This window comes from Papilio machaon, chromosome 18, assembly GCF_912999745.1.
Source record: "Papilio machaon chromosome 18, ilPapMach1.1, whole genome shotgun sequence".
Taxonomy (NCBI): domain Eukaryota; kingdom Metazoa; phylum Arthropoda; class Insecta; order Lepidoptera; family Papilionidae; genus Papilio; species Papilio machaon.
In genome coordinates this window covers 5,566,455-5,593,024 of record NC_060003.1, presented here as the reverse complement: position 1 = coordinate 5,593,024, position 26,570 = coordinate 5,566,455, and the positions used below count along the sequence as shown (strand labels likewise).

General features: G+C 35.7%; 2 protein-coding genes and 1 non-coding gene across 3 annotated transcripts in view; 1 reads left to right on the top strand and 2 right to left on the bottom strand.

The window, feature by feature from the left end:
* Positions 1-17,500, top strand: part of LOC106721765 (HEAT repeat-containing protein 5B) — a 33,434-nt gene extending 15,934 nt beyond the window's left edge. Inside the window, exons 27-40 of the mRNA XM_045682270.1 lie at positions 1,973-2,097; positions 2,646-2,766; positions 3,133-3,243; positions 3,730-3,907; positions 4,388-4,555; positions 10,115-10,213; positions 10,892-11,015; positions 12,102-12,253; positions 12,628-12,924; positions 13,197-13,406; positions 13,751-13,890; positions 14,492-14,717; positions 16,049-16,194; positions 16,931-17,500. Coding sequence (XP_045538226.1) covers positions 1,973-2,097; positions 2,646-2,766; positions 3,133-3,243; positions 3,730-3,907; positions 4,388-4,555; positions 10,115-10,213; positions 10,892-11,015; positions 12,102-12,253; positions 12,628-12,924; positions 13,197-13,406; positions 13,751-13,890; positions 14,492-14,717; positions 16,049-16,194; positions 16,931-17,101 — 2,268 coding nt within the window. The 3' untranslated portion in view covers positions 17,102-17,500. The remainder of the gene's footprint in view (positions 1-1,972; positions 2,098-2,645; positions 2,767-3,132; positions 3,244-3,729; positions 3,908-4,387; positions 4,556-10,114; positions 10,214-10,891; positions 11,016-12,101; positions 12,254-12,627; positions 12,925-13,196; positions 13,407-13,750; positions 13,891-14,491; positions 14,718-16,048; positions 16,195-16,930) is intronic.
* A 2,740-nt stretch (positions 17,501-20,240) lies between these two features.
* LOC106721764 (tRNA (adenine(58)-N(1))-methyltransferase catalytic subunit TRMT61A) overlaps positions 20,241-26,570 on the bottom strand; it is a 53,404-nt gene continuing 47,074 nt past the window's right edge. The window contains exons 6-7 of the mRNA XM_045682115.1: positions 20,629-20,758; positions 20,241-20,326 (exon numbers count right to left, since the gene is read on the bottom strand). Coding sequence (XP_045538071.1) covers positions 20,244-20,326; positions 20,629-20,758 — 213 coding nt within the window. The 3' untranslated portion in view covers positions 20,241-20,243. The remainder of the gene's footprint in view (positions 20,327-20,628; positions 20,759-26,570) is intronic.
* LOC123721993 lies at positions 24,693-24,831 on the bottom strand. The gene has a single exon (XR_006756372.1). It is a non-coding gene; the product is annotated as a U4 spliceosomal RNA (small nuclear RNA).

Below are 26,570 nucleotides of genomic sequence, written 5' to 3'. Positions count from 1 at the left end.
TTTTCCTGCTTCAAATACTCAATCGTTTGACGAGCGCTGTGTAAGCTTGCGTTGTCGTGGTGCAGGATAATGCGTCGCTTTGAGTTAGATTTTCGCATTTCGGCGATGACTTGTGGTAAACAAACTATGGTATACCACTCAGCATTCACCGTTCTACGATCTTCAAGTGCAATAGTCGCAACATGGCCTTTTTTTCCAACGAAGGTGGCCACCATCTTCTTTAAAGTGTTTCGCGAACGAACAACTTTAGTCGGCTTTGGCTTGTCTTGAAAGACCCAGATTGTAGATTGTTGTTTGGAATCAGGATCGTAGGCATAGATCCAAGATTCGTCACCACTGATGATGTCGTAGACGTGGTTTGACTCTCCTCGGTCCAACCTTTGCAGAGTTTTCTTACACCATCTGACGCGGGCCGCCTTGTGATCGTCTGAAAGCAGATGCGGTATCCAACGGCAAACTAGCTTTCTCACACCAAGCGCTTGATGCAAGATCTTCTGAATGGTTGTCCCTGAGATGCCTAATAGAACCTCTATCTCTCGATACGTCACATGACGATATTCGAGAATTAGTTGTCTCACAGCAATGATGTTATCTTCGGTGAAGGCGGATTTTGGACGTCCTTCGCGAGATTTTTCACTAAGACTAGTATGTCCACGCTGGAATTCTAAATACCAGCGTTCGATAGTCCGCAGACATGGGGCTTCATCACTGAACACAAATATTAGCTCTTCAAAACACTGAAGCCGTGTCAGGCGTCTTTTAAAGTTGTAGAAAATTATTGCACGAACAGTTTCCTTAGAAAGATTCATTTTCGTACGTTACCTGGCAGATTCAAATCGACGCTGTGACTAAACAATAGCATTAATCTTAATACTTTCAACTGTTTTAAGATTCAAAATGTAAACACATTCGAATATAAAACAGTTCAAAATTCAAAATTGCCGAGAAATATTGAAACGACAGAACTTAAAAGGCATGCCTTGTAAATTCAAAATCTACTAGTCTTCTAGTTATTTAAAAAAAAAATGGGACCCATCTGCAAGCACTTCCCTTCGATTAAAATATTTTTTATCAAAATCGGAGCACCAGGGACGGAGCATCGCGGTAACACACATAAAAAAAAAACAGTCGAATTGATAACCTCCTTCTTTTTGAAGTCGGCTAATAAAGGTGGTAAATCTGATTTAAATGACCTATATTTATAAGAGTATTGGTGGCTCAGGGATTAAGCAATTGCAATCTGCAGTTCCAGGGTCCGAACCCCGCCATGTACCAATGTGTTTTTAGCCGACTTCAAAAAGAAGGAGGTTATCAATTCGACTGTATTTTTTTATGTGTGTTACCGCGAAACTCCGCCTCTGGTGCTCCGATTTTGATAAAAAATATTTCAATCGAAGGGAAGTGCTTGCAGATGGGTCCCATTTTTTTGATATTTTTTTAAATAACTAGAAGACTAGTAGATTTTGAATTTAGCTTCAAAATGTGTTGCGAAAATTAGGGACATTATTGCTTTCAGCGCTTACGTAGGCTAAACTATAGGACCTACTTAAAAATGATGTATGGAAGAATTGTAGCTTTTTAAATGTGCTAAATAAAAGTCCGCGATAGAATATTTATCTTTTATAGTTTTCTCACAATAACCATTTTTTCTATTTTCGATGTACATATGTACAATTATCCGACATTCTTACGGTGAAGGAAAACATCGTGATGTGAAACATATCTGAGAAGAAATTCAATGATATGTGTGAAGTCAACCCGCACTTGGCTGTGGTTGACTATGTCCTAGTCACCCCTTACTTAGGGTAGGCTCCGAGCCCCTCAGTGGAGACGTATAGTGAGCTGATGATGATGACATTTATAAGTGCCACAACCTATTTAGTTGTAGTGAATTAAGATATGACGTCGAAGTATGACGTGTCGTGACTGATTGACGTGACATACAGTAAGTTTGACGTGTGTTGTGACGCAGGTGGGTGCGGCAGTACGACCAGCGTTCGCCCGCGACACTGCTTCACACGTGACGGCTGCTGCGTGCGATTTATGCTCTGCATGGCTCGGCTGCGGCGTCGCTAGAGATATTGATGATCTGCGCAGGTATGTATTAACAGTGGTAGATCCCGCAACAACTATATTTGTTGGGTGCACGAATTGGCCGGGTCGACCTGTGCAATACTACGACCACACAGAAGACAGGCGTGAAGTGGAAACAATTCTGCGTTTCGTCTTTTGAGTGTGGTACCGGAGGTCTAATTTTAGTCCTCTTTCCCTTCCCATCCTTTCTTAATAGGAAAGGATGGGAAGGGGAAGTGGATTCGGCGGAAGATGGGACGCATAGGAAGAAGAAATATGCTCTTTCTGTGCGTCCCCTTCTCCGTTAATTAAAGGTAGGCAATTCATCTGCATTTGCGGATGTCTATGGGCAACGGTCGCCTCGCTATTGTGGCGAATCCAGGTGGCCGTTTGCTCGTTTGCCACCTTATGATATAAAATATATATATAGCTCTTTGACTATAACTTGGTTAGCTCTTTGACTATATCTCCTGAAACAAGTCAACAAGTTATGGAAATAATCACTACTGAGTATAATACAACTCTTTTTTTTTTGCGAGTTTACTAAAGTACATATTTTTTTTAAATTTCAGAGTTCATCAGCTTCTTGTATCCAGTTTGGATAAATTGAACAAAAAAGGGAATACGACGCTCATTTATAATGAGAGTATGGCTACGCTCGAGAAATTGTCTATACTAAAAGCCTGGGCTGAGGTATGTATATAAATTACAGTTTGCCTCATCTACAATAAGATACAAGTAAAGAACTGTAACAACTTACTGTTGTTGTTACTTTGAATATGTTGCCATTGTTAAAAAAATAATAGTTTTAGAGTTGTAAGTGAAAATATCTAAATTCTGTTAATTTATCAGTAATTGTGATCAATAAAGACATCCCTTGACAAAACAGAGGACAGACAAAATCTAAATTTGTATTAGAGCTGTTAGTGTACTTTACGGCCGGTAGGGGCGCTGTACAAATTCTAATACAAATTTTGTCAAAAACGTTACTATTCTGAATGCTCGATGTTATCAATTACTTGATGAATTACAAACGCTAAAGATATTTTTATATTCCAGGTGTACATTGTAGCTATGGTTAGCAATGATAGCGCTCCAGGCAGTTATGTGCGTCAGTTAGACACAAAACCCTTCAACAATAAAGCAGAGTTAGCCAAATGGCGGAACAAGGTAACGACTAAATTTCCACATTTATAGAATCAGAAATCTTCAAATACCTACAATTTTTAAAAAATACCCTGCTTTCTTGTGTTAGATAAAGTTATTAGGGGTTTTTACTCTCTAAAACCCCCCTCAGACAACTTTAGGTGCAATAGAAGAGAGTTCTGGAATTTCAGAGGAACGCAGCTATATAATAATGTAGACAAGTAATGCCTTAATCAATTTATATGTTCTATACTTGTCACCAAATCCAAAGCTTCCTTTCAAAAGACTTTATTATGGCCGTCTTCTTGTGTAACTACGAGGGTCTATCTCTAATGGAATTTATCAGGACAAGTGTCGTTACCTAAATTAGTATCTGAAAGAAAAATGTAAAATAAAGAAACATATGTTTCTGTTATATTTGGATATTTTTAAATTGCTTTTTTATGTGCTAGGTTTTTTCTGGTTTATTTTTTTTTGTTTTATATAATTAATCTGTTATCACACTTGCAGGTGTTGCAGAACAACAATCAAATAGACAACGCAACTCAAGAGGAAGATGACGAGGAGTATGGAGATTTCGAGTCAAAAGGAGAAAGTCTATTGAAGCTTGTAGAACCTGAATTAGAGAGTTTGGGAGATAATTGGTTGGCCGCTTTGAAAGATCACGCCCTTTTGAGTCTACCTCCAGGTATGAGTGGATTTTTTTTTACTGGAGTGCGTACAAAATGCCTGTTTACGTCCGTGCGTGTGTTTGTTTGTACATGTAAAGTTAGTACATATAATATTGAATTTTAAATGGCTCTACTCATATTAAATCTACACTAATAGTGTTCCAAAGGGTAATTTGACAAATATATTAATCACAATTGACTATGTGTGGTTTAGTAGTTGTCGCCCGCGACTTCGTCCGCATGAAGAAAAAAAAAACTTAATTAGTAGCTTATGTGTTCTAGGCTATGCTTGGTATCATGGCAAATTTCATCTAGGCCTATGAAGCTGTTATAGAAATACCTTCAAACATCCATCCATACATTTAAATACTTGCATTTATAATATTAGTAAGATATGTTAGTTCCATTGTGACTTCTTAAAGCATAAACAACTAAATCTGTTTTGACTAGTGAGATGTCATTCGAATTTTAATTAACAAATTGTGTTATTATTTCAGAGTTTGCATCTCAGTTGCCGCATGGGGGCGGGGCGTTTTACTCCGCGGAGACGGCGGAGGCTTCGCGTGCGCATTACGTACGAGCCTGGCCCTCGCTACTGTACGCAGCTGCGTTACGATATAACGCCAACTTCAGAGATATACCATCAGCTAACTCTGATGATAATCGTTAGTATAAGTTAGATTATAAATATAAAATACTAGCTTTTACCCGCGACTCCGTCCGCGCGGAATAAAAAAAAATAGAAAACGGGGTAAAAATTATCCTATGTCCGTTTCCTGGTTCTAAGCTACCTGCCCACCAATTTTCAGTCAAATCTGTGGCGGACATACACACACGAACACTCACACACACACGCACGCACACAGATACCCACACACATTCATTAATTTCTTACATAAAAAAATAAAAAAAAAAAACAATTACTAATTTTGTATTTACAATTACAAAAAATTATAACTTTTTATTCTATATATTTTATTTGAAATATCAATAAAAAATAATAAGTAAATAACGATTCTAACGCCCTCTAGCCGACGCATTGAAAACGCTTCGCGTGAAGTTTGCATTAATTACCTGTCGTTGCGTCGGCTCAGGGGCATTCCAAAAAATCACACAGTCACGGCCATCTTTTGCGACAGTAAAAATTCCATACTGGTGACCCCTTAAAGTGAATACGTGAATTGATTTAAGAAAAAAATGATAAGCGACGGTGAACAGGAAATAGATTACGACGCGCGAGTGACGAAGCGGCGAGTGCGCGTGCCCATTGTGTCGGACGACAATTCAGACATTTGTCGTATAGGCGTAAGAATGCCGCCATTTTGGCCAGAGAAGCCATTATTATGGTTTAGTCAAATCGAAAGTCAATTTTGCATATCGAAAATAACCGATGATGATATAAAATTTCATTTCTTAATCACAAATCTGGACCGGAGATATATAAGTGACATCGAGGATTTAATAACATCACCTCCAACGACCGGCAAGTATGAAAAATTGAAAAGTGAAATTATTAAACGGCTTTCCATTTCAAAAGAGAAAAAATTAAAACAACTACTACAGGCCGAGGAGATGGGCGATCGCAAACCATCTCAGTTCCTGCGACATCTACAGCATCTCGCGGGCCCCAATATACCGGAAGATTTTCTTAGATCATTGTGGACTGGTCGACTCCCAAGTAATCTGCAGACTATCGTCGTGTCGCAAATGAGTATGCCCCTTAGCGAAATAGCTGACTTGGCAGATCGAGTACACGACATCGTCCCAGCTTCACCCGTGGTTGCAGCCGCATCATCTTCACAAACCAGGTTAGAACAAACCATTGAGGACATGGCGCGACAAATGTCAGAACTGAAGATGCAGGTCAGTACTATTAATTCGAAAATTGACGAGCGCTCTCGGCCACGTCATAAAGTTAGGTCACGTGAGCGGAGCCGTACGCCATCGAGAAGATCACAGTCGTCCTACAGAAAGTTTCCTACCTGTTGGTATCACTCCAGGTTCGGCAGCCAGGCTAGACAATGCATTCAGCCTTGCGATTACAAGTCGGGAAACGCACCGGGCAGTCTGTAATGGCGACGGATGACTGTCCCACATTAACTACTGGTCGCCTATTTGTAATTGATAGCAGATCGAAAGTGCAATTCTTAGTGGACACAGGAAGTGACCTATGCGTTTTCCCCCGATCTGCACTCAAACAACAACGTGATAAATCTGATTATGTACTGTGTGCAGCTAATGGTTCTATTATTCATACGTATGGTTATGTACAACTTAATTTAAATTTAGGTCTACGTAGAGATTTCATGTGGCGATTTACTGTTGCTGACGTCACAAAAGCTATCATTGGTGTTGATTTCTTGTCACATTTTAATTTAATTGTTGATGTTAGAAATAAGAGATTAATAGATACTACAACAAAATTGTCAACGTTAGGTGTTTCTGAAAAATTATGTAGCCTAATATCTAGTGTAAAGGTCATGACTGGTGATTCAATTTTTTTCAAATTACTAGCTAATTTCCCAGAACTTACACGGCCAGCAGGCACCCATCGCACACCAACACATAAGACAGTTCATCACATACGTACCACACCAGGTCCACCGGTTTCCTGCACACCACGCAGACTTCCCCCAGAGAAGCTGAAGATCGCCAAGGCAGAATTCCAGGTAATGTTAGCTAATGGTATTGCTCGTCCATCCGAGTCAGCCTGGTCGTCACCACTACACCTCGCTCCGAAAAAGGATAATGGTTGGCGACCATGCGGCGATTATCGCTTGCTTAATGCGAGAACGATCCCGGATAGGTATCCTTTACGCCATATACACGATTTTGCCCATAGTTTATTCGGTTGTAAAATTTTCTCAACTATAGACCTAGTAAAGGCATATAATCAGATACCAGTATTTGAACAGGACATTCCCAAATGTGCTATAACCACACCATTTGGACTTTTTGAGTTTCCTTATATGAATTTTGGTCTTCGAAACGCTGGAGCCACCTTTCAGAGATTCGTTGATGAGTTGACACGTGGTCTAGATTTTTGTTTCCCATATCTCGACGACTTTCTCGTATTTTCGCATGATGAGACAGAGCACAAAGAACACCTTCGCCTCCTATTTAACAGGATGAAGGATTATGGCGTGCTGATCAACACTGCAAAGTGCGTTTTTGGAGCATCAGAGGTAACATTTCTAGGCTACTCCATCAACCAGCACGGCACGAAGCCCCTGGAAGGCAAAGTTCAAGCCATGAAAGATTTCCCCCTTCCTACAAATGCAAGGCAGCTTAGAAGGTTCCTGGGCATGATAAACTTTTATAGAAGGTTTATCCCCCACGCAGCCAAAATCCAAGCTCCCCTGAATGCATTGCTTAAAGGTTCAGTCAAAGCGTCACAGACAATACACATGGACAAAAACTCATTAAAAGCTTTCCAAGACTGTAAAGATAGCCTTTCTAATGCAGCCCTGTTAGCTCATCCAGACCCTACAGCAAAGTTAGGTCTTATCACTGATGCTTCGGATCTTGCTATTGCTGGTGTCTTACAGCAACTCGTAGATGGTAGTTGGCAACCTCTTGCCTTTTTCTCTCGTAAATTGAGCCCATCACAAACGAAATACTCACCATACGATAGAGAGCTTCTTGCTATTTATGAGAGTATTAAGTATTTTAGACATTGGCTAGAAGCAACACCGTTTACTATCTTCACAGATCATAAACCACTGTGTTTTGCATTCAGTGAAAGGAAGGCCAACTGCAGTCCACGACAATATAGGCATCTGAATTTTATTTCCCAGTTCTCGACCGATATTCAACACATCTCCGGAAAAGATAATGTCGTTGCTGACGCACTTTCCCGAATCGAGGAGGTTGAGGAGATAGTAAGACCCGTGGACCTCGAAGTGATTGCTAAAGCTCAGGACTCCGATTCTGAATTAGCAACATTTCTAGAACAAGAAAGTTCCCTGCATATTAAGAAATTAAATATACCTGGAAGTCGATTGCAGCTGTACTGCGATGTCAGCACAAAGACTCCCAGGCCTTTAGTACCCAGATCCTTACGCAAGCAAGTATTCGATAGCTTACACTCTCTTAGCCATCCCGGCGCTATCACAAGCGCGAAGCTTGTTGCTGACCGTTTCGTCTGGCCATTGATGAGAAAAGATTGTCGCGAATGGTCTAGGGCGTGTTTGTCATGTCAGCGCGCAAAGGTAAATCGACACGTTATGTCGCCTTTAGGCACACATGATTTACCTTCAGCGAGATTCAAATACGTTCATTTAGACCTTATCGGACCATTACCTCCATCAGCTGAGTTCCGTTACTGCTTGACAGCCGTCGATCGCTTCACGCGATGGTGCGAAGCTGTTCCCTTAACGGACATCACTGCAGAAACAGTGGCCAAAGCATTTTTGTCGTCATGGATAGCGAGATTCGGCTGTCCTACTGATATTGTGACAGACCGTGGTAGGCAATTTGAATCGGCACTTTTCGAACAACTTTCAAAATTCATATCTTGCAAACATCGTAAAACAACCAGCTACCACCCTCAATGTAACGGTCTTATTGAGAGGTTCCACCGGCAGTTAAAAGCAGCTATCATGTGTCACGAGGATAGTAGCTGGGTCGAAAGTTTGCCAATAGTTCTACTGGGTATAAGAAGCTCCTTCAAGGAAGATCTTCAATGTTCTTCCGCTGAACTTGTCTACGGAGAACCAATACGTCTGCCAGGTGAATTTTTTGGTCATAAAGCGGAGAATTGCACTACTGATATAGCAGATTTTACAGCGCGTATTCGTTCTTTTGCTAACAATTTGCAACCCGTACCAACTTCTCATCACAACACGAGCAAAATTTTCGTATTTAAAGATCTTTCAACTTGTTCCCATGTCTTTCTAAGAGAAGACGCGTTAAGAGGCGCTTTACAACCAGCTTACACAGGTCCCCATGAAGTTGTTGAGAAAGGCGAAAAAGTTTATAAGATTAGAGTTAAGGGAAAAGTCTTACGAGTATCAGTAGACCGTTTAAAGCCAGCCTACATACTTGTATCCAACCAAGACCCTGGTTCATCTCCATTACCCATTCCTATTTCAGATGCTGTTCCACAATCTACTCCGACCGCAGTGACTACACGTTCTGGGCGAACAGTCCATTTTCCAGATTATTATCGCCCGTAGACACGGTCTCTGGGGGGGAGTGATGTGGCGGACATACACACACGAACACTCACACACACACGCACGCACACAGATACCCACACACATTCATTAATTTCTTACATAAAAAAATAAAAAAAAAAAACAATTACTAATTTTGTATTTACAATTACAAAAAATTATAACTTTTTATTCTATATATTTTATTTGAAATATCAATAAAAAATAATAAGTAAATAACGATTCTAACGCCCTCTAGCCGACGCATTGAAAACGCTTCGCGTGAAGTTTGCATTAATTACCTGTCGTTGCGTCGGCTCAGGGGCATTCCAAAAAATCACACAGTCACGGCCATCTTTTGCGACAGTAAAAATTCCATAAATCAATTCAGCCGTTCTTGAGTTATAAATAGTGTAACTAACACAACTTTCTTTTATATATATAGATTTCGCCATTTTGCGGAAATATATGGAACTAATTTTTGTCTGTATATTGAAAAGTTATGAAGCTGATTGAAGCTCCTCGGGCAAGGGTTTTTATATTTGTTGACGATGGAATCAAAGCCTTTCATGATATTCTACAGTAATTCTATTTGTATTTTAACTGTATTGATTTTGTACCCTTTTAATATGTTTCTTTGTGTATTTGATATGAATTTTTACTCTGTATTAATACCATAACGTACCGTTTTATTATCTGTGAAATACTGAATATTACCAAGGTAGTTAGAGAAAATGTTTGTACATTTGAATTTATAAAAATAAAGGAATTGCAAGGTAGTCGACACACAGGTCAGTCACAACCCAGCCTTCGGACAGCGAACTGTGCGCACCGTATTGAAACTTCGTGTTTTATTCCTCTCCTCATCGCCGCCATCCTCTACAATATTCTTGGTTAGACTATATACATTATTAAAAAAACCGTACTTGGGAGGTTGGATTTGAAAATATTTTGAGGAAGGTCATCTATGCTTTTGCAAGGAGGTCAATCTTGAAACTGTTGTTAAATAATTGAAGTAAGTTTTTCAAAAGAGTAATTACTATATTTTACTTTTTGTTTATTTTTCAGAAAATACTGACAACACTGTGGATAACAGATCGAATAAGACGGAAAATGGCAATTTTGAATTCTTCGAACCAGTTGATGAAAGATTCCATCTACTCTTTGGTAAATTATTATTATTGTATTATATATTTATTATTAAATAATATTATATAAATTACCTATGTGTTCTTCCAGACCATGATTTACATCCAAATTTCATAAAAATCCGTCCAGGCGTTCCGGAGATACCTTTAAACAAACTTCCATCCATACATCCATCTAAACTTTTACATTTAAAATATTAGTAAAATAAATCAGAATAAACAACGTAGCGTGTAAAGTCACGCGTAAGGTGTTACCATAGATTTCCACACTTATCAGGACTATTTTATTTAGCCGACTTCAAAAAAAAGGAGGTTATCAACTCGAATGTAGTTTTTTTATGTGTGTTACCGCGAAGCTCCGCCCCTGGTGCTCCGATTTTGATAAAAATTATTTTAATCGAAGGAAGTGCTTGCAGATGGGTCCCATTTTTTATTTATTTATATCATAAAGTGGCAAAAGCGCAAGCGGTCACCTAAATTCACTGAAATAGCAAAGTGATCACTGGCCATAGACATCTGCAATTTCTGAGACTTTCTGACTGAGAAAGGGATGCACAGAAAGAGAATATTTTCTCTTCCAATAACACTTCTCCATCAAATTCACTTATAAGAAAATAATGTGAAGGGAAGGAGACTTAAAATTAGACCTCCGGGCCAACAAAGGAAAACAAACAGATAATGTAATTTTATTTTCTAGGTATATGTATGGAGGCGTTATGTGCTCAGCGTGACATGAGTGACAATGATACAGTGAGCGTGCTACTTGCTCTTGTCACTCTGCTGGATGCGCAAGAGAACAGAGCACGATTATTGAAGGATAGGTGAGATATAAAGCTTGTAGAACTTTGTGAGATATAAAGCTTGTAGAACTTTGTGAGATATAAAGCTTGTAGAACTTTGTGAGATATAAAGCTTGTAGAACTTTGTGAGATATAAAGCTTGTAGAACTTTGTGAGATATAAAGCTTGTAGAACTTTGTGAGATATAAAGCTTGTAGAACTTTGTGAGATATAAAGCTTGAAGAACTTTGTGAGATATAAAGCTTGTAGAACTTTGTGAGATATAAAGCTTGTAGAACTTTGTGAGATATAAAGCTTGTAGAACTTTGTGAGATTGCGTGTGCTTGTAGAAGTTTGTGAGATATAAAGCTTGTAGAACTTTGTGAGATATAAAGCTTGTAGAACTTTGTGAGATATAAAGCTTATAGAACTTTGTGAGATTGCGTGTGCTTGTAGAAGTTTGGGAATATACTGTGAGATCATTTATAAAAAAAAAATATGTGATTTTTCACATTGATATTCTAGATTTAATAAAGCATCTTTTCTAATAGTAGGATTTATTTAAATACTAGATGTCGCCAGTGATTCTGTCCGTGCGGAATTAAAAAAATAATAGTAGCCTATGTGTTCTTCTAGACCAGTGATTGTCAAAATTATTTTCTTTCACCGCCCCCTTTGAAAATCAATAATATTACAGAGCCCCCAAATTTTTATTCAGCCCTAAACTTTAAAAACCACAATTTCATTGCTTTAATTAATTTCAATGCCCCCCATTTTTGGGCCCCTTATCGCACCCTCCTAGGTTTCAAACGCCCCACACTATGTTCCAGACTATGTTTTACATCTGTACCTAATTTTATTATGATCCGTTGAGCCGTTCTGCAGATACTTTAAACAAACATCCATTCATCCAAACATTCGCATTTATAATATTAGTAAGATATATCATTTTTAGGCCTAAAATTACCTAAAAAATTAGTATTCAATATGTTCTTATAAAAATAAAAATATACTATCTCGTTGATATTTTATATAAATTAATAAAGAAATATATGACACTAGCTTTTATAAATAATGTAACTAACACGACTTTCTTTTATATATGTAGATTATCCGTTATATTCCTAGGGCATTAGCGATAGAGCTGTGTCAGATCATCCACCGCACTGGACTGACGCAGGAGAGCATAGAGGCGCTGTTGTTGACAGCTGACGTGTTGCAGCTCGTCATAGAGGGCGCTAAGGAGCAGCTACATGCTAACATGCAAGCTAAGATAAAAGGTAGCATCAAATTAAGCTTTTAAGCTAAAATAACAAGCTATTATAAGTTAACTCTGTGTGCTTTAGTTTAAAGCTGGGATCCTGTGGTCGTGGAACTTAAAGCATTGCTAATTCTCACTCTGTCTTCTATTGACCTAAGTCAGAATTAATTATAACAATAATTGATCTTAAAAGTAGGTAATTTAGTCATGTGGGTAGTCTGAGGTAACAGTTCATTTTGGAAAAAGGGGTCACTTGTCCAAAATAGTTTGGGGATCCCTGATTTAATGATATTTTTTTTTATAATACATATGACATTAAAACTACACAAAAAGCTATATTAAAAAACATTAACGATGTTAAATAAAAACCATTGATTTTTTTTTTTTTTTCAGAACTAGCACCTAATGCTTCAGAAGGAAATATACCACAATCAGTACTCGAAGTTGTCCATACTCTTGGCGAGGGGGGTCCTACTGGTGATCTGCCCCCCTCCAAGTCGGTTGTGTTTGCGTGTCTGGAGGCGTGCGTTTGCCTCCTAGTGCGGAGATTGCCTGCCCTTAGTCCTCTTAAACAGGAGGGTAAAGTCGGAGTCATAGGAGTGCCCAAAGGTCTTGGTGTACATGGTGATACGTTGCTGGTGAAGAGTTTAGCTGCTATGTCGGAATTAACCTCGCTGACAAGTCCACAAGGTAACCTAAGAAAGTAAAAAAGAAATTTTTTTTTCTTTGTTCCTTACAATGTAAACTGTACTTTATATTCTACTTGCAGTTTCCCTTGACTTCGCGCGGAATAAAAAAAAATCAATCATGGCTTAGTTTTAATGCAAAAAAAAACAAAGAAATCTTTCTTCTTTGCAATATTAGTATAAATAACTAGAACTAGGCGAAAGAATAGTACTTAGAAATATTTTAAATAATTTTTATATTAGTTTTATTTCTTAACAAAGAATAACATTTTCCAGGTGCTCTATCTCTACTGCCAACTATCCTCTACTTAGCTACAGAAGTACTAAAGGAGAGTAAGGGAGAGCCAGTTGTATCTGAGGCGGGCATTTTGCTGCTGCAGCATTGCGCGGAGTGCAAACGTGCTGCCCTACTGCCCGACACGAAGGAGCGACATGCGCAGCTGCTGCAAAGTGCACTCGCTAAACTAGTGGAGAGCGTTAAAACCGGTATAAATTGAACTGTATGGCAAAGCTACTAGTATTGTTAGGAAGATCAAGGTTACTGGTCATTAATGATTCGAACCCTCAAACGTGTTTTTGACATCTGTTGCTTGAAAAGTTGTTTTTCCCATTGGGCCCAACTGCCTACCGATCAAGCGGTCCAATGGGAAAAAATCCCAATTGGGTAAAATGGGAATCATCGCTCGTACTAGTGAAATGTAACGACTTCAAAAAAGACAGGTGTGAAATATGTATTTTTCTAGGTTTTCCTGAAAAGAAAAGTATGGGATGAGGAATTGAGACCATTAAAGATAGTTTCAGCTGTATTTAAATAAATCTAATTTATTCAGAAGCTGCTGAACAAAGGATGGAGGCGATCACTGGTGCACGTGGTATGGCTGCAGTGTTAGGTCGTGCTGCGCCTGCACCAGCTCTACATTATCCCTGCATCAATCACTTCAGACAATGTCTTGATACACGGGACAATGATGTATGTACTTAATCTATTAACTAGCAAATAGAAACTTCTGTTTCGGAATTAATAACTTCCTAAAAATATATATAAGTTAAGATAAAAAAAATTCCCGATATTTCGTTTGTGCGGAATTTAAGTGAAGGCTTTTTAAGTAGCCTATGTGATCTACATCTGTGACAAATTTCATCTAGATTTATTTAGTCGTTCTGAAGATACCTTCCAACATCCATCCATCTAAACTTTCGCATTTATAATATTAGTAAGGAGTAGAAGTAAGATAGAAAAAGTATTATGCTTGATAAGTGATTACGATCTCGTCTATTCAAATTGCCTCTTAACAATAGACATATTCATGTTAAAAGATTGGATTAATGTTTTTCTATAATTGGTTTGTTAGTAAAGTTAATTATTATTAAACAAGCTGTCCCCTGCGACTCCGTCCGCGCGAGATTAAAAAAATCTTAGTAGTCTATGTGTTCTTCCAAACTATGTTCTACATCTATGCTAAATTTCATTAAGTTCCGTTGATCCATTCAAACATCCATCCATCCATTTAAACTTTTGTATTTATAATAGTAAAATTGATTCAAAATATATTGGGTTTGTTATTTAACAGGCGTTTGCTGCATGTTGCGGTGTACTGCGTGGTGTGTGGGGCGGTGGTGGTGGTGGTGGTGGTGGTGGCAGCAGTGCCGTGTCATGGTGGGCGCGGGCACTGGGCGCCAGGGTGGTGGCTCGTGCTGCTGCAGCTCGCAGACCAGCTGATGCATCACATGTCCGCGCCGCGCTCGCAGCACTCGCAGCACTAGATGACCTGCTGGCTGCTGCACCTAATGGACCACGTTAGTACACACATACCAACGTATACACATACGTACGCGAACGTTAAATTTGATGTGAAACATCTATAGGCTCACTTGTAAACCGAATTGTTGGCGTGGCGACGCTTGCCGTGGCGACGGGTCGCCATATTTAATATTATTTATTATTATAATATTTAATATTTTATGCATATTACTTGTACACACACGATGTTTCACATCTGCCAGGCGTCCTATGACGGCTCACAAGTTTTTTTGATTTTATAATAAAAAAGGATTAATCTAATATACAATTCATAATACATATACAATTGTATAAAATTCTCGTGTCACAGTTTTCGTCACCGTACTCCTCCGAAACGGCTTGACCGATTCTCATGAAATTTTGTGAGCATATTCAGTAGATCTGAGAAGCGGACAACAACGGGGGGGGGTTTATGAAAAATAGTTTCATAAACCCCCCCCCATTTAGTTTTTTTTTAAACTGCGCGCGGACGGAGTCGCGGGCAACAGCTAGTTTCTTATAATATGTGACATAAATTCTTTTACTTGATAAAGATGTATTTGGATAACATAATCAACTTTTGCTGGTGATAGTAAACTTTTTTTTAATGCGTGTCTTCCCAGTGTTAGTATACATTGTTGTTGTGATGTAATGTCTGTGACGTCATCATAAAGTGCTAATTAAGTTGTAGAAAAACTTCATTTTTCTTCATCTAGTAAATAACTTTTAATATAGTCAAACAAACATATCTTGCCTATAGAAGCACTGTTTTCAGTTAGTTCTGTCCGAAAATATATAAAAAATACCTAGATATAGAAAATACCATAAAAAAACAACTACAGTACGACTAAAATTTATAACATATTGACTGGGGTGACGCTAGTGAGTTGTTAACTTAATCTAACTTATAACCACCGGGTCAGATAACTTTAACGATCTATAAACATTATTTATACATTAACTTATCATGTTCGCTGCCTCGCAGAGGATCCTCACAGGGGTAAGAAATTATAAGCAATTAAAACAGACTACACCTAAATTAAGGCCTAATTTTAGTCCTCTTTCCTTTTCCCATCCCTCTTTTATAAGGATGGGAAAGGGACGGGATGCGGGGAAGGGAAAATATTCTCTCTGTGTGTCCTCTCCTCCGTCAATTATCTAATTTAGACAACGAATCTACATTTGCGAATGTCTATGGGCAACAGTCACTTTACTATTTCAGCGAATTCTGTTCGCAATGTTCGAAATGTAGGTAAAAAAAAGTATTACGTCATCAATTCCTTATAAATATTGATGTATATATTTATGTATATTTTTTTTAGTGTAAAGTCACAATTGTGTTGTGCAGGTGTACAGCTGTTACGTATGCTGGTGCCTATAGTTATATCATATTTACGTGAGTCTGGTGAACTGATGAGAGCGGCACCACACGAGCGTACGTTACATGACTTCGCACTGAACTGGTTAATGCGTGTTGGACCTAAATACCCACAGGTAATAAAATAATCAAACTTTTAGTCACTAATTTGACTTTTTTTTTCAGGGATATAGCGGGGAAAAGATTAGGTTATGTGAGACTTAACTCATTGAAACCTCTTTGGTGGCCAACCTTAAGTGAGATCACCGATCTTTTTAATATTATAAATGCAAATGTTTAGATGGATGGATTTTTGTATGTATCTTGACTAAATGGATCTCGAATTGCCATAAATATAGAATATAATTTGGAAAAACATATAGGCTATTTTTTTATTTAGTGTTGATGGAGTCGTGGACGACAGCTAGTCTATCAATAAGCCAACTGATTGCTTAAACCAAAACCATACTTACCGATAACAAACTTGCTGTCTGTGAAGTTTTTTTTAGGCAGATTATTTGACAGAATATTTTTACTAGACAATCAGCAGTCTATAATAATTAAAAATAATAATTAGTCAATAGGGATAGTGTTCATTTCTCCATAGTAAATTTATACAAAAGGAGAGTATTTAACGACTCTGACAGCGCTAGTTACACACGGTTTTTTTTAATACGGCTTTGACTAACCATGTGTTTCTGAGACCAACATCTTTGTATAAAAGATATCTTCATCCCTGTCATTATCTTTGACAAAATAGAGATAACAATATGTTTTAAACGATGATTTTGATCTCAGAAACCCACGGTAAGTCCAATAGTGGAAATATTCATGCTAATTCTTTATTGACACTTTTTTCATGACATATTGTAGGAATTCAAAACAATGATGCAACAGTCGCCGGAGTTGCGCAGCAAGCTGGAGGGCGCCGTGAAGGCGAACCAGAGCGCGCGGGCGGGCCGCACTCCGCCGCGTCCAGTGTTCGAGTCCCGCCCCGCACGACCCACCATACAGCTTAAGACTGACTTCTCAGACTTCAGATAAATATTACCTATATGTCACAGACACAGCTATCAAATTTCAGAAATTAAGTTATCGCCGGTTTACTTTATTCCAGTACAGCGATCGAAATCGCCACTGGATTACAATTGGAATAATGTAAACGGTCTCAGTGCTGATCACTGGACTGGAATGATGTAAACTTTCTCAGTGCTGATCACTGGACTGGAATGATGTAAACTTTCTCAGTGCTGATCACTGGACTGGAATGATGTAAACTCTCTCAGTGCTGATCACTGGACTGGAATGATGTAAACCGGGCATTAAGATGATATTTTCGCAATAATGTTTGTTTAAAGCCCGAATCACCGATTTGCATGGATTATATAAAATTTGGGAATTGAGAAAAAAATAATATTTGCTTTATTTGCGCAAAGTTTTGAAAATTTTGAACCTATAAATCATGTTGTTGTTTTTTATGGAACAGAGTAAAAATATGGCCAAGTTCATATTTAACTGCCAATTGGCGTAATAAAAAAATATAAAAATGGAATTTATCAGTTTTTGTTCCGACGTTCATCAAATACTTTTTACTAGTGATTTTTAACAGATCTAGATAATGTCTGCCCAAGTAATGAAACATGTTATACAACGAGATACGAAATAATAAAATTAATATTTAATGTTTCAAAGTAAATCCGATTTAAAAAAAATCAACTAACATTTAGTTTATATATATTTATATTACGATTGTGAGATTACACATTATTGTAAAAAGTTACCAATTGGTAACATTAATGTGGGCATCACTTTTAAGCTTTGGATTTACGTATTTTATGGTTTTATAACATTTTTATTAATAGAGTTATATTTTAAAATAGCAACTCTACAAAACAGATGTTGGCAACCTTTTTAAATTATGAATCAATATTATTTTAAAAAAAATACGTTATTATTAATATAAAAAAAATAATAGAAGTGTTTCCTAAATAATGAAAAGTATATCCTTAAAGGGTTTATTATACATTTATAAATATATATATTAAAGTTGAACCCCAATAGAAATTTATAAAAAATATATAAGCAAATTAAAATTATTAATATTTTAAAAATTAAATTAACGATGTTTGAAATTAGTGTTGTGGAGTTATTAACTACACAAATTGTAATTTTTTTCAATTAATAGCAATAAATAAAAATTTAATAATAAGACTATCATCATCAACTCACTATACGTCCCCAGCGAGGGGCTTGGAGTCTACACTAAGTTAGGGGTGTCATAGTCAACCACACTGACCAAGTGCGGGTTGACTTCACACATGTCTTTGAATTTCATCTTAGATATGTGCAGCATCACAATGTTTTCCTTCATCGTAAGAATGTCGGATAAATGTACATATGTAAATCGAAAATAGAAATACATTGGTACATGGCGGGATTTGAACCCAGGACCTGCAGATTACAAGTCAAGTGCTTAACCCCTGAGCCACCAACGCTCCAATAAGACTTTATACTTATTTTAAATTTATCAATGATTCTGAATAATTTTAGTATAATACTAGCTGTCGCCCGCGACTCCATCCACAGTTAAAAAAACTTATAGCGGTATGAAAAATAGATAGTAGCCGATTCTCAGACCTACTGAATATGAATATAAAATTTCATAAAAATCGTTCAAGCCGTTTTGGAGGTGTTCAAGTTCGAACCCCGTGACACGAGAATTTTATATATAAGAAGAAAGTCGTGTTAGTTACACTATTTATAACTCAAGATCGATCAAACTGATTTAGCTGAAAATTGATGGGGAGGAAGTTTAGAACTAGGAGACGGACATAGGAACTTTTTTATCTTGTGTGCATTTTTTTTTTATTCCGCGCGGACGAAGTCGCGGGTAAAAGCTAGTTTTATATATAAGAAGTTATTAAGATTATATATATTTTAACTGTACTGTTCAAGGAGATTTTTACATTTGATGAAATTACATTAAAAAAGAAGAGTTTAAAATGTAGAAGAAAGGACACATTCTTTATATCATTGTATTTTTAGTTGTCTTTTCTATTCATATTTCTGAATATATGCTTCTATAAAAAGTTAATTTTTTATTTTTATTAGTTAATCATATACACTATAAAAATAACATACATATCCTTTAATATATAATAAAAGAAACATTTTTAACCAGAAATCAGTTAAATGTAGACATTAATTTTTAAAATATAGTTACTAAATGATAATAATTATTTATATAAGGTATGTATTAAGCATATAAAAAAGTACTAATCATATTTGTTTATTTGAATTTTCACTTTAAAAAAAAGATGTCAAAATGTTTTGTAAAGATGTTTCAAATAATGGAAACTCATTTTTTCATTCATTCGTTCACTCATTTAATTTTCATACATTATTTTTTTGTTATACATTTTGTTTAGTAAATTCTATATAATTGATAATTATATTGTTTGTTTTTTTATCAATTTTGGTTCCAGAATTTTTTTTTTAATATTACAATAATAATTCCAATAAATGTAATTATATTTAAAATTACGTAAAAATATAGATTAAACAGAAAAAAAATATATGCAAATAGTTTGCCGTTATTAGCTGTGATATACAAAAAAATGCAATTTCATTGCCAAAATTATATACGAAGTTTAAATCCAACTGCCTTTACCTTCCGATAACTTGAGGCTACTAAATCTCATACATAATGTAAGTTAGTATTTTTAAGTTTAATTAACTGACTAATTAATTTAATTTCATGTATTTATTTTAATATAGTTTGTAGTTTTTCTTGTAGTTGAAATATACAAAGTATCTAATAGTTGTGTTTTATTTAAATAATAGCTTTTGCCCGCGACTCCGTCCACGGGGAATTAAATTAAAATCTCATTAAGCCTAAAATAATAGCCTATATGTTCTTTCAGACTATGTTCTATATCTGTGCCAAATTTCATCAAGATCCATCCATCCATCCTAAACGAAACATTCGCATATATAATAAGATCGCTTTGTTTCCTGCTAAGTAAAAAAATGTACTTAAGATAAACAAAAATATATCGATTTTTTACTATTTTTGAATCATATAACTTCGTTGATAGCTAGATAAAAATGTGGAAAATAATAGGGTTTTTTTCATTTCATATGTTTTAATTCTTAATCTTTATTTGTTTATTATATACATTGTATATCACGAGGATGTCGTGTCAACAGTCATGGGTTCACTGCTTGTTAAATCTTTCTTGATCTCAACATTGTTTGGTGACGATTTTTCTGGAAACAAACAATTGATAATGTTAACGTAAAATTCAACTAGTATTACGCGTGTTATAAAACTTTTTACAGTTTATTTTGACAATAATATGTTTGACAAAGGATTTATAAGAGTTGTAAAACGGAAAGTCTTTCCAAAAGTACTTAGTTTCGTCATCTTCAATGAGATCTGATCTCATATAAAATTATAACTGAAAAGTAAAATTTTAATCTTACAATTTTGCTATTATTTCACAAAAGGCTGGATGCCTTAAAAATAATACCTACTCTAGCCTATATTTATATTTAGGTGTTATAATTACTTCTGATAAATGTGGGCGGTAGTGTGGCCACTGTGAGGTAGCCGGTGTGTCCGGTTGTACTGGTCGGCCACGTGGCCACTGTATAACTCTTCTCACTGTTCGGCTTCTCTTCCACTGGACTTTCCGAACTCTGAAAAAATAAATAATTTCATTTATGTAACAACTATAATGGTCCTTTTACAATTTCTTACAGCAACCAATGGTGAAATAAATCTTTTAACGCAAGCTTGGTATAATTGTTTCCTGGTTCACAACAAAATGCATAGACGTAACAGCGTGCCGGTGTCATGAAATGACAAGGCGGTTGGCGCCAAACGTCACTAATGACAGGCCGGTAGCGGCAGGTCACCACTCATCTTTGTCTTGGTAAAATCAACATTAACATATTCAGAATAACCAAAATATGTACTCCTTATTTATCGCTAAATTTACATCCGCTATTTCTATTTTTTTATAAGAATCAAGCGATCAAGAAATATGGGAAGTCAGTTAAAAATAGTCACATTAATATGCCACTGAATTGAATTACAGCTATTACATATCGTTAAACACACTATTCATCTTTAAACGATTCTATCCATATATTAATTTTAAACGCAATCGAACATAAATTAGATAAAACCAAATAAATCTGTTTAACAACCTACTAATACGACAGATTTAAAACATTAAAATTCAGATTGAAACATAAAACCTTCACGGTGTCAACACAGAATTTAACTCACCAATTGATGACATGTTGAAAAATAAAAGTAAAACGAGATTTTTAAAAAAAGAATGCGGGGCAAAGAGGCGCATTAAGAATTGAGATAAGAAGATGGACGAGCACTCAGACGGGCGACCGACTTTATTATTTATTGACACTTAAAATAATTACTGGCCCGTGCGCGCCGCGCGTGGCAGAGTGGCCGCGGGCTTGCCGAGCATTTGCCTTCTTTTAGTGAAAAAAATAAAAAAATGCAAATCAACGCCTAATATATTTAGCAGTTTAGCACTTACTATCTACACATTGAATAATAAGTATTTGTAATATGGAATTTCCAGTAAATAAAAACAACCAGTTCTAACTATACTTTCTCTTTTAGACGGAGTTTGTAGGCTAATTCATTATCCGCTAATGACTCCAAAAAGTCTTTAGGCCCTGACGTAGCTTACTCGAAATACCTGTAGACCAGTTTCAGAGTTGATAGCAATCGGGGACTTAAGAAGGCGGTTAACTCATCGGGTAATTAAGTTTCTACGAAACGATGCTTTGAGGTTATTTCTTACAAAGCGAGGGTAACTAAGGGTACGGGAATCAGTTACGATCAGGATAGCAAGTGATACCATACTACAGGCATTTGCATACACGTTGTTATCGTTATGGACTCTAATAAGAAAGAAATCTCCGTTTTCGCTAAATAAAAATTTTCACAACCGAAATTCAAATGATGGTCAATTGAGAGATCATAAAATATTAAAGTCATGTCAATGTCAAGTTGATGTAATAGGTGTAGAAATAACTAATTAACATTAAACGTTCATCAATAAAAATAGGCAAATGCATTTTGCGGACTAGTTTTTAGAGCTTACATATTTAAATCTTGTATTTACCACGGTAAACTGTAAGGATTAAACCTAATTGAGATGCAGGAATTCCAACTTTACACATTTAAATTATTATCGATAAGTATTCCTCGTACTGCGTTTCACGCCAATCGCATTCTGGCATGTTCGGAGAAATGCCGCGGTCAAAACGATTAAAAAATAAAAAAAAAACAAGATGACAGCTGTCAAAAACCAAAAAATACCACACACGTTATCAGAGTTTAATGTAAGCTTCGCTGTTATAACTTCCTAAGTACAGTTTGCGAATGAAGACATCAGACTGCATAATTTGAACAAAATATTGTTAGTGCTTATTTCCACTGATGCGGTTGCGATCATTATATAAAATTACTACGGCTAAGTGAAAATAGGCACTTAAAATTATATGTAGTTGCTGTTTTTGGAATATCCTTTTGATCTTTAACATTTTAAAGTCAAATAAAGTGTAAAGTAAGTTATTTAAAGAATCGGTTTTTGTAAATCGATGTTTACAAAATAACTTACGTCAACTTTTTTATTCGTTACTGTTCGGGTATTAAAAATACATGTTTATTGAAAAAATATTAAGCATTGCGATAAGAAAGAAACTATCATATTCTACTTAGTATAAATGACATTATATTTTGGTTTTACAAAGTCTATTTAGACATTCACAAAACATAGTTGTAAAAAATAACGATAAAACTGAATGAAACAGCAAACGAGTATAGACCGGCAAGGATATTATGCCTCGGTTAATTCTGTCACAAAATATATAAAACCTATTTAGGCATTGAAATTACATAAAATAAAAAATTTGGCAAAACAGCTACAGTACGACAAGGATTTTGACACTTTTTAGAACATACAAGGGGGCGCTAATGTGTTATATGGTTTTTTTATGGCCACCGGGTCAGATAATTTTGTCAGACTATGTGTGGGCGATATATGTAAGTGTTTCTGGACCGTTTAACAGTGATAAAGGTCCATTATCCAAATACCGCAGCTTCCGTATTGACATTCTGTATATCTTATTGCAGATGGACCCAAAGACCTTTTCAACACATTATCTGTCTCTCGACATGACAAACCGCCTTTTTACCAGACTTCAAAATAAATTCGTCTGGATGTTTTTTTTTTAAATATTTGTGGGAACCCGTTCCAATGTTGTCTAACGGACTTGGGAAGTAAGCATTGTTATTGTATTGTACTGTAAATAAAAAAGCATTCATGCTCTTTATAAAATAGCGTAGAGTTGGTATCATTTTGGCTATAACCAAATGATAGACCATTATTTTAAAATAGCATTTGCTCGGGACTTCGCGCGGAATTAAATAAAAATCAAGTAATTAATAAAGCCTTTGTTACCAGTGATAATGTAGCTTTCTAAAGGCTAAAGAATTTTTGCAATCGGTCCAGTTGTTTTTGTGTTTATTCGAAAATAGAATATATAAATAGAAATCTTTGTTATTTATGATATTAGTAAAGATAGATAGAGATTAGTTGTGAAAAAGCTACATTAATGAATAGGTCGTTTAAGTGACAATAAGGACACATTGAAATTTGGCAAAAATATAGAACATAGCCTCGAGTAACACATGCGACATACGTTTTACCTTTTTAAATTCTGCGCAGACAAAGTAGCGACTACAAGCTAGTATCTGTCTTAAGTAATTCAATTAAAAAAGGTTGTAGTTAAATTTTATTTGAGAGACAACGGATCCCAATCAATGGACGAAGGCCGGACCCCCCGGGTACCAGTAATACGATTATACGAAGCCAATCGATCGATTAACAATCGATTCCATTCTATAATAAGCCAGCACTTTCTCTCAGATAAATGTCATACCCTATGTTATTAAATGTGTATCAAGTGTAGTGTTATTAAAGTTTTAGACATGCCATATAAAAAAATTATAAATAATTAAGAAAAGTTTGTTATTTAGAAAAAAATGTAAATGAAGTTCAAGTAGCATAACAAAGTAATACAATAAATACTATATAAAAGCTAAGCTATTTATATAAAAGCTACAATAATTTTTAAATGATAAAAAATCCAAAGAAAATTATAGAACGACACTGATACAACAAAAAAATAATTTAGCAGTTCTGTAACTTTTGTTATCTATGTCCGAAATCTTAATATAATCCTATGGTCTTTCTGTTATGTCCGGGATTTTGTTACGGTCATTTGATTTTAAGACCACTTTAATACAATACATAATCTTTAGATACATTGTCATAATTGAATGAGTATTTGTTATGAATTATTCGGCTTATTGCTTGATAATTACATGTTATTAATATTCAATTTATTTAAACAACAAACACTTTAGTACTCATATATAATTTTGTCATCACTTGACTTGATGCTTTAAAATACTAGATTTTTTATGAGAACATTACACTATTTAATTCTTGTAAACCAGAATATTGGCACAAACTTGTGACATATACGATTTTGGTTAAATTAATTTTTGTTCAATTTCTATATTATGGCCTTAACGGCCGTTCAAAAATTGCCATAGCGGTCGGTATTTCACGACCACAAGGCGGGGTATTGGTAAAGTTTTCAACTAGCAATAATCGCACCTCGGATTAACCTCATTGGTTACGATATTGCCTCTGCGCAAAGTTAAAATTAAAGAGTTTGGCGCCAAACCCCATACTCCGCGCGACGACAAATGATACCGCCAACTAAAATACTAGTGGCGCCATCTTTTGGAGAGACATAAGAAATGATTTTAGGAACTAAAATTTCAATCTTAATTTTTCTATGTTTCTATTAATTTAGTAACAGTTATATTTTTTTGTTTAATTTAATAAATGTAATAAATGAGAAAATTACTAATTATAAATACGAAAAGTCTACTTTCGTTATGAAAGGTTAACCTCATTCTTACTAAGGTTATCCTTTCAACACAATCAAACATGCTAAAGTAATGGTGTCATAATTTCCTATTGTTACTTTCTTAGTTATTTTTTTTTAATTAACCGATATTTATTTTATAGGCGTTAAAAAAATTAGTGACGCTGTTATTTTTTTAACCTAAATCTTTCGCTGAGAAGATGGTTGTAAAGTCGTTTTGTTTGTTCGTTGAGCGTGACGAATGTCCGCGAAAATGCTTACACGTAACATTTTCTCAGGTCTGACTCGTCCCGGTCAGCGTGGAGCGCGTCACGCGGGACATTGTGATGTTTTTTGTGAGGTCATGACGCCCCATGTTACGTGTCGGAGGTCGGGCTAAAAGCGCTTGTCCATTGCTGTCGACATTCCTTAAAATACATTTGTATTTGTAAATAAAAATTAATTACAATTTAATTTCAATTATTTTATTAAGAGTTAATGAGATTTTTTTTAAATTAAAATAATTAAACTTTTTTTTAAATTAATTAACAACGCCTGATTATTCAAAATATGAGTACTATATTTGATCTAATTATAATATAGGAATTCCTTAAAATAAATGGTACACTATCTATGAAATCTTACATCTCGCAGTTTAACAAACAAGATTTATTTAGCATAATTCAAGATAAATTGTATGCGAGACGTTCACGTGTAAACACATAATACATTTGAGAAAGGAATTTGCACGGTTAAGTAATGACGTCATAGATTTATTTCTTCGTATTTGTTAGTTATTCTTCCTATTATGATGAAAATGTTATATTACTGAGTTGTTTTATATGCAAAATGTTAATTGTTTGTTGAAATATTCATTTTACTAAAGTTAACAGTTGAATAGATGTCAGTTGAAATAATACGGCAAGTTATTATATTCTTGTCAGTAAATATGTTACAAGTTGTAAAACAATGAAGTTATGGTTTTAAAAAACTAAATATTTTTTAAATACAATGGATGGATAGATGTTTGTTTGAAGCTTTCTCTGGAACGGCTCAACGGATTTTGTTAAAATTTGGCACAAATGTAGTACATAGTCTAAAAGAACACATAGGCTACTTATTATTTGTTTTTAATACGCGCCGACGGAGTCACGGGCGACAGCTAGTATAAAATAAAACAGCAATATATTTTTTAAATAAAAAAAATCTGTGTCGACAACAGTGGGCACCAACATTCGGGAGCGATGTCGTGACCCGACTTGGTTCATCAGTCGCGATGTCGACCGCTCAATACGCGAACACTACAAAAGCCAACTGAGATACAAAAACGAATCCAGCGTGAAAAGTGTATTAATTTGTTTCCGAGCTTTTTGAGCGTGCGATCACGAACGCGAACAGTTGGATAATTCATAGAAATCGGGAATCATTCTTTTTTGTTGTAAAAGAAAAGATAAATCTTCTATTGAAAGAAATAAAAGGATTGACCTGACTTTTCTCATCTTACGATCATTTGTACGATTGGTTCGTT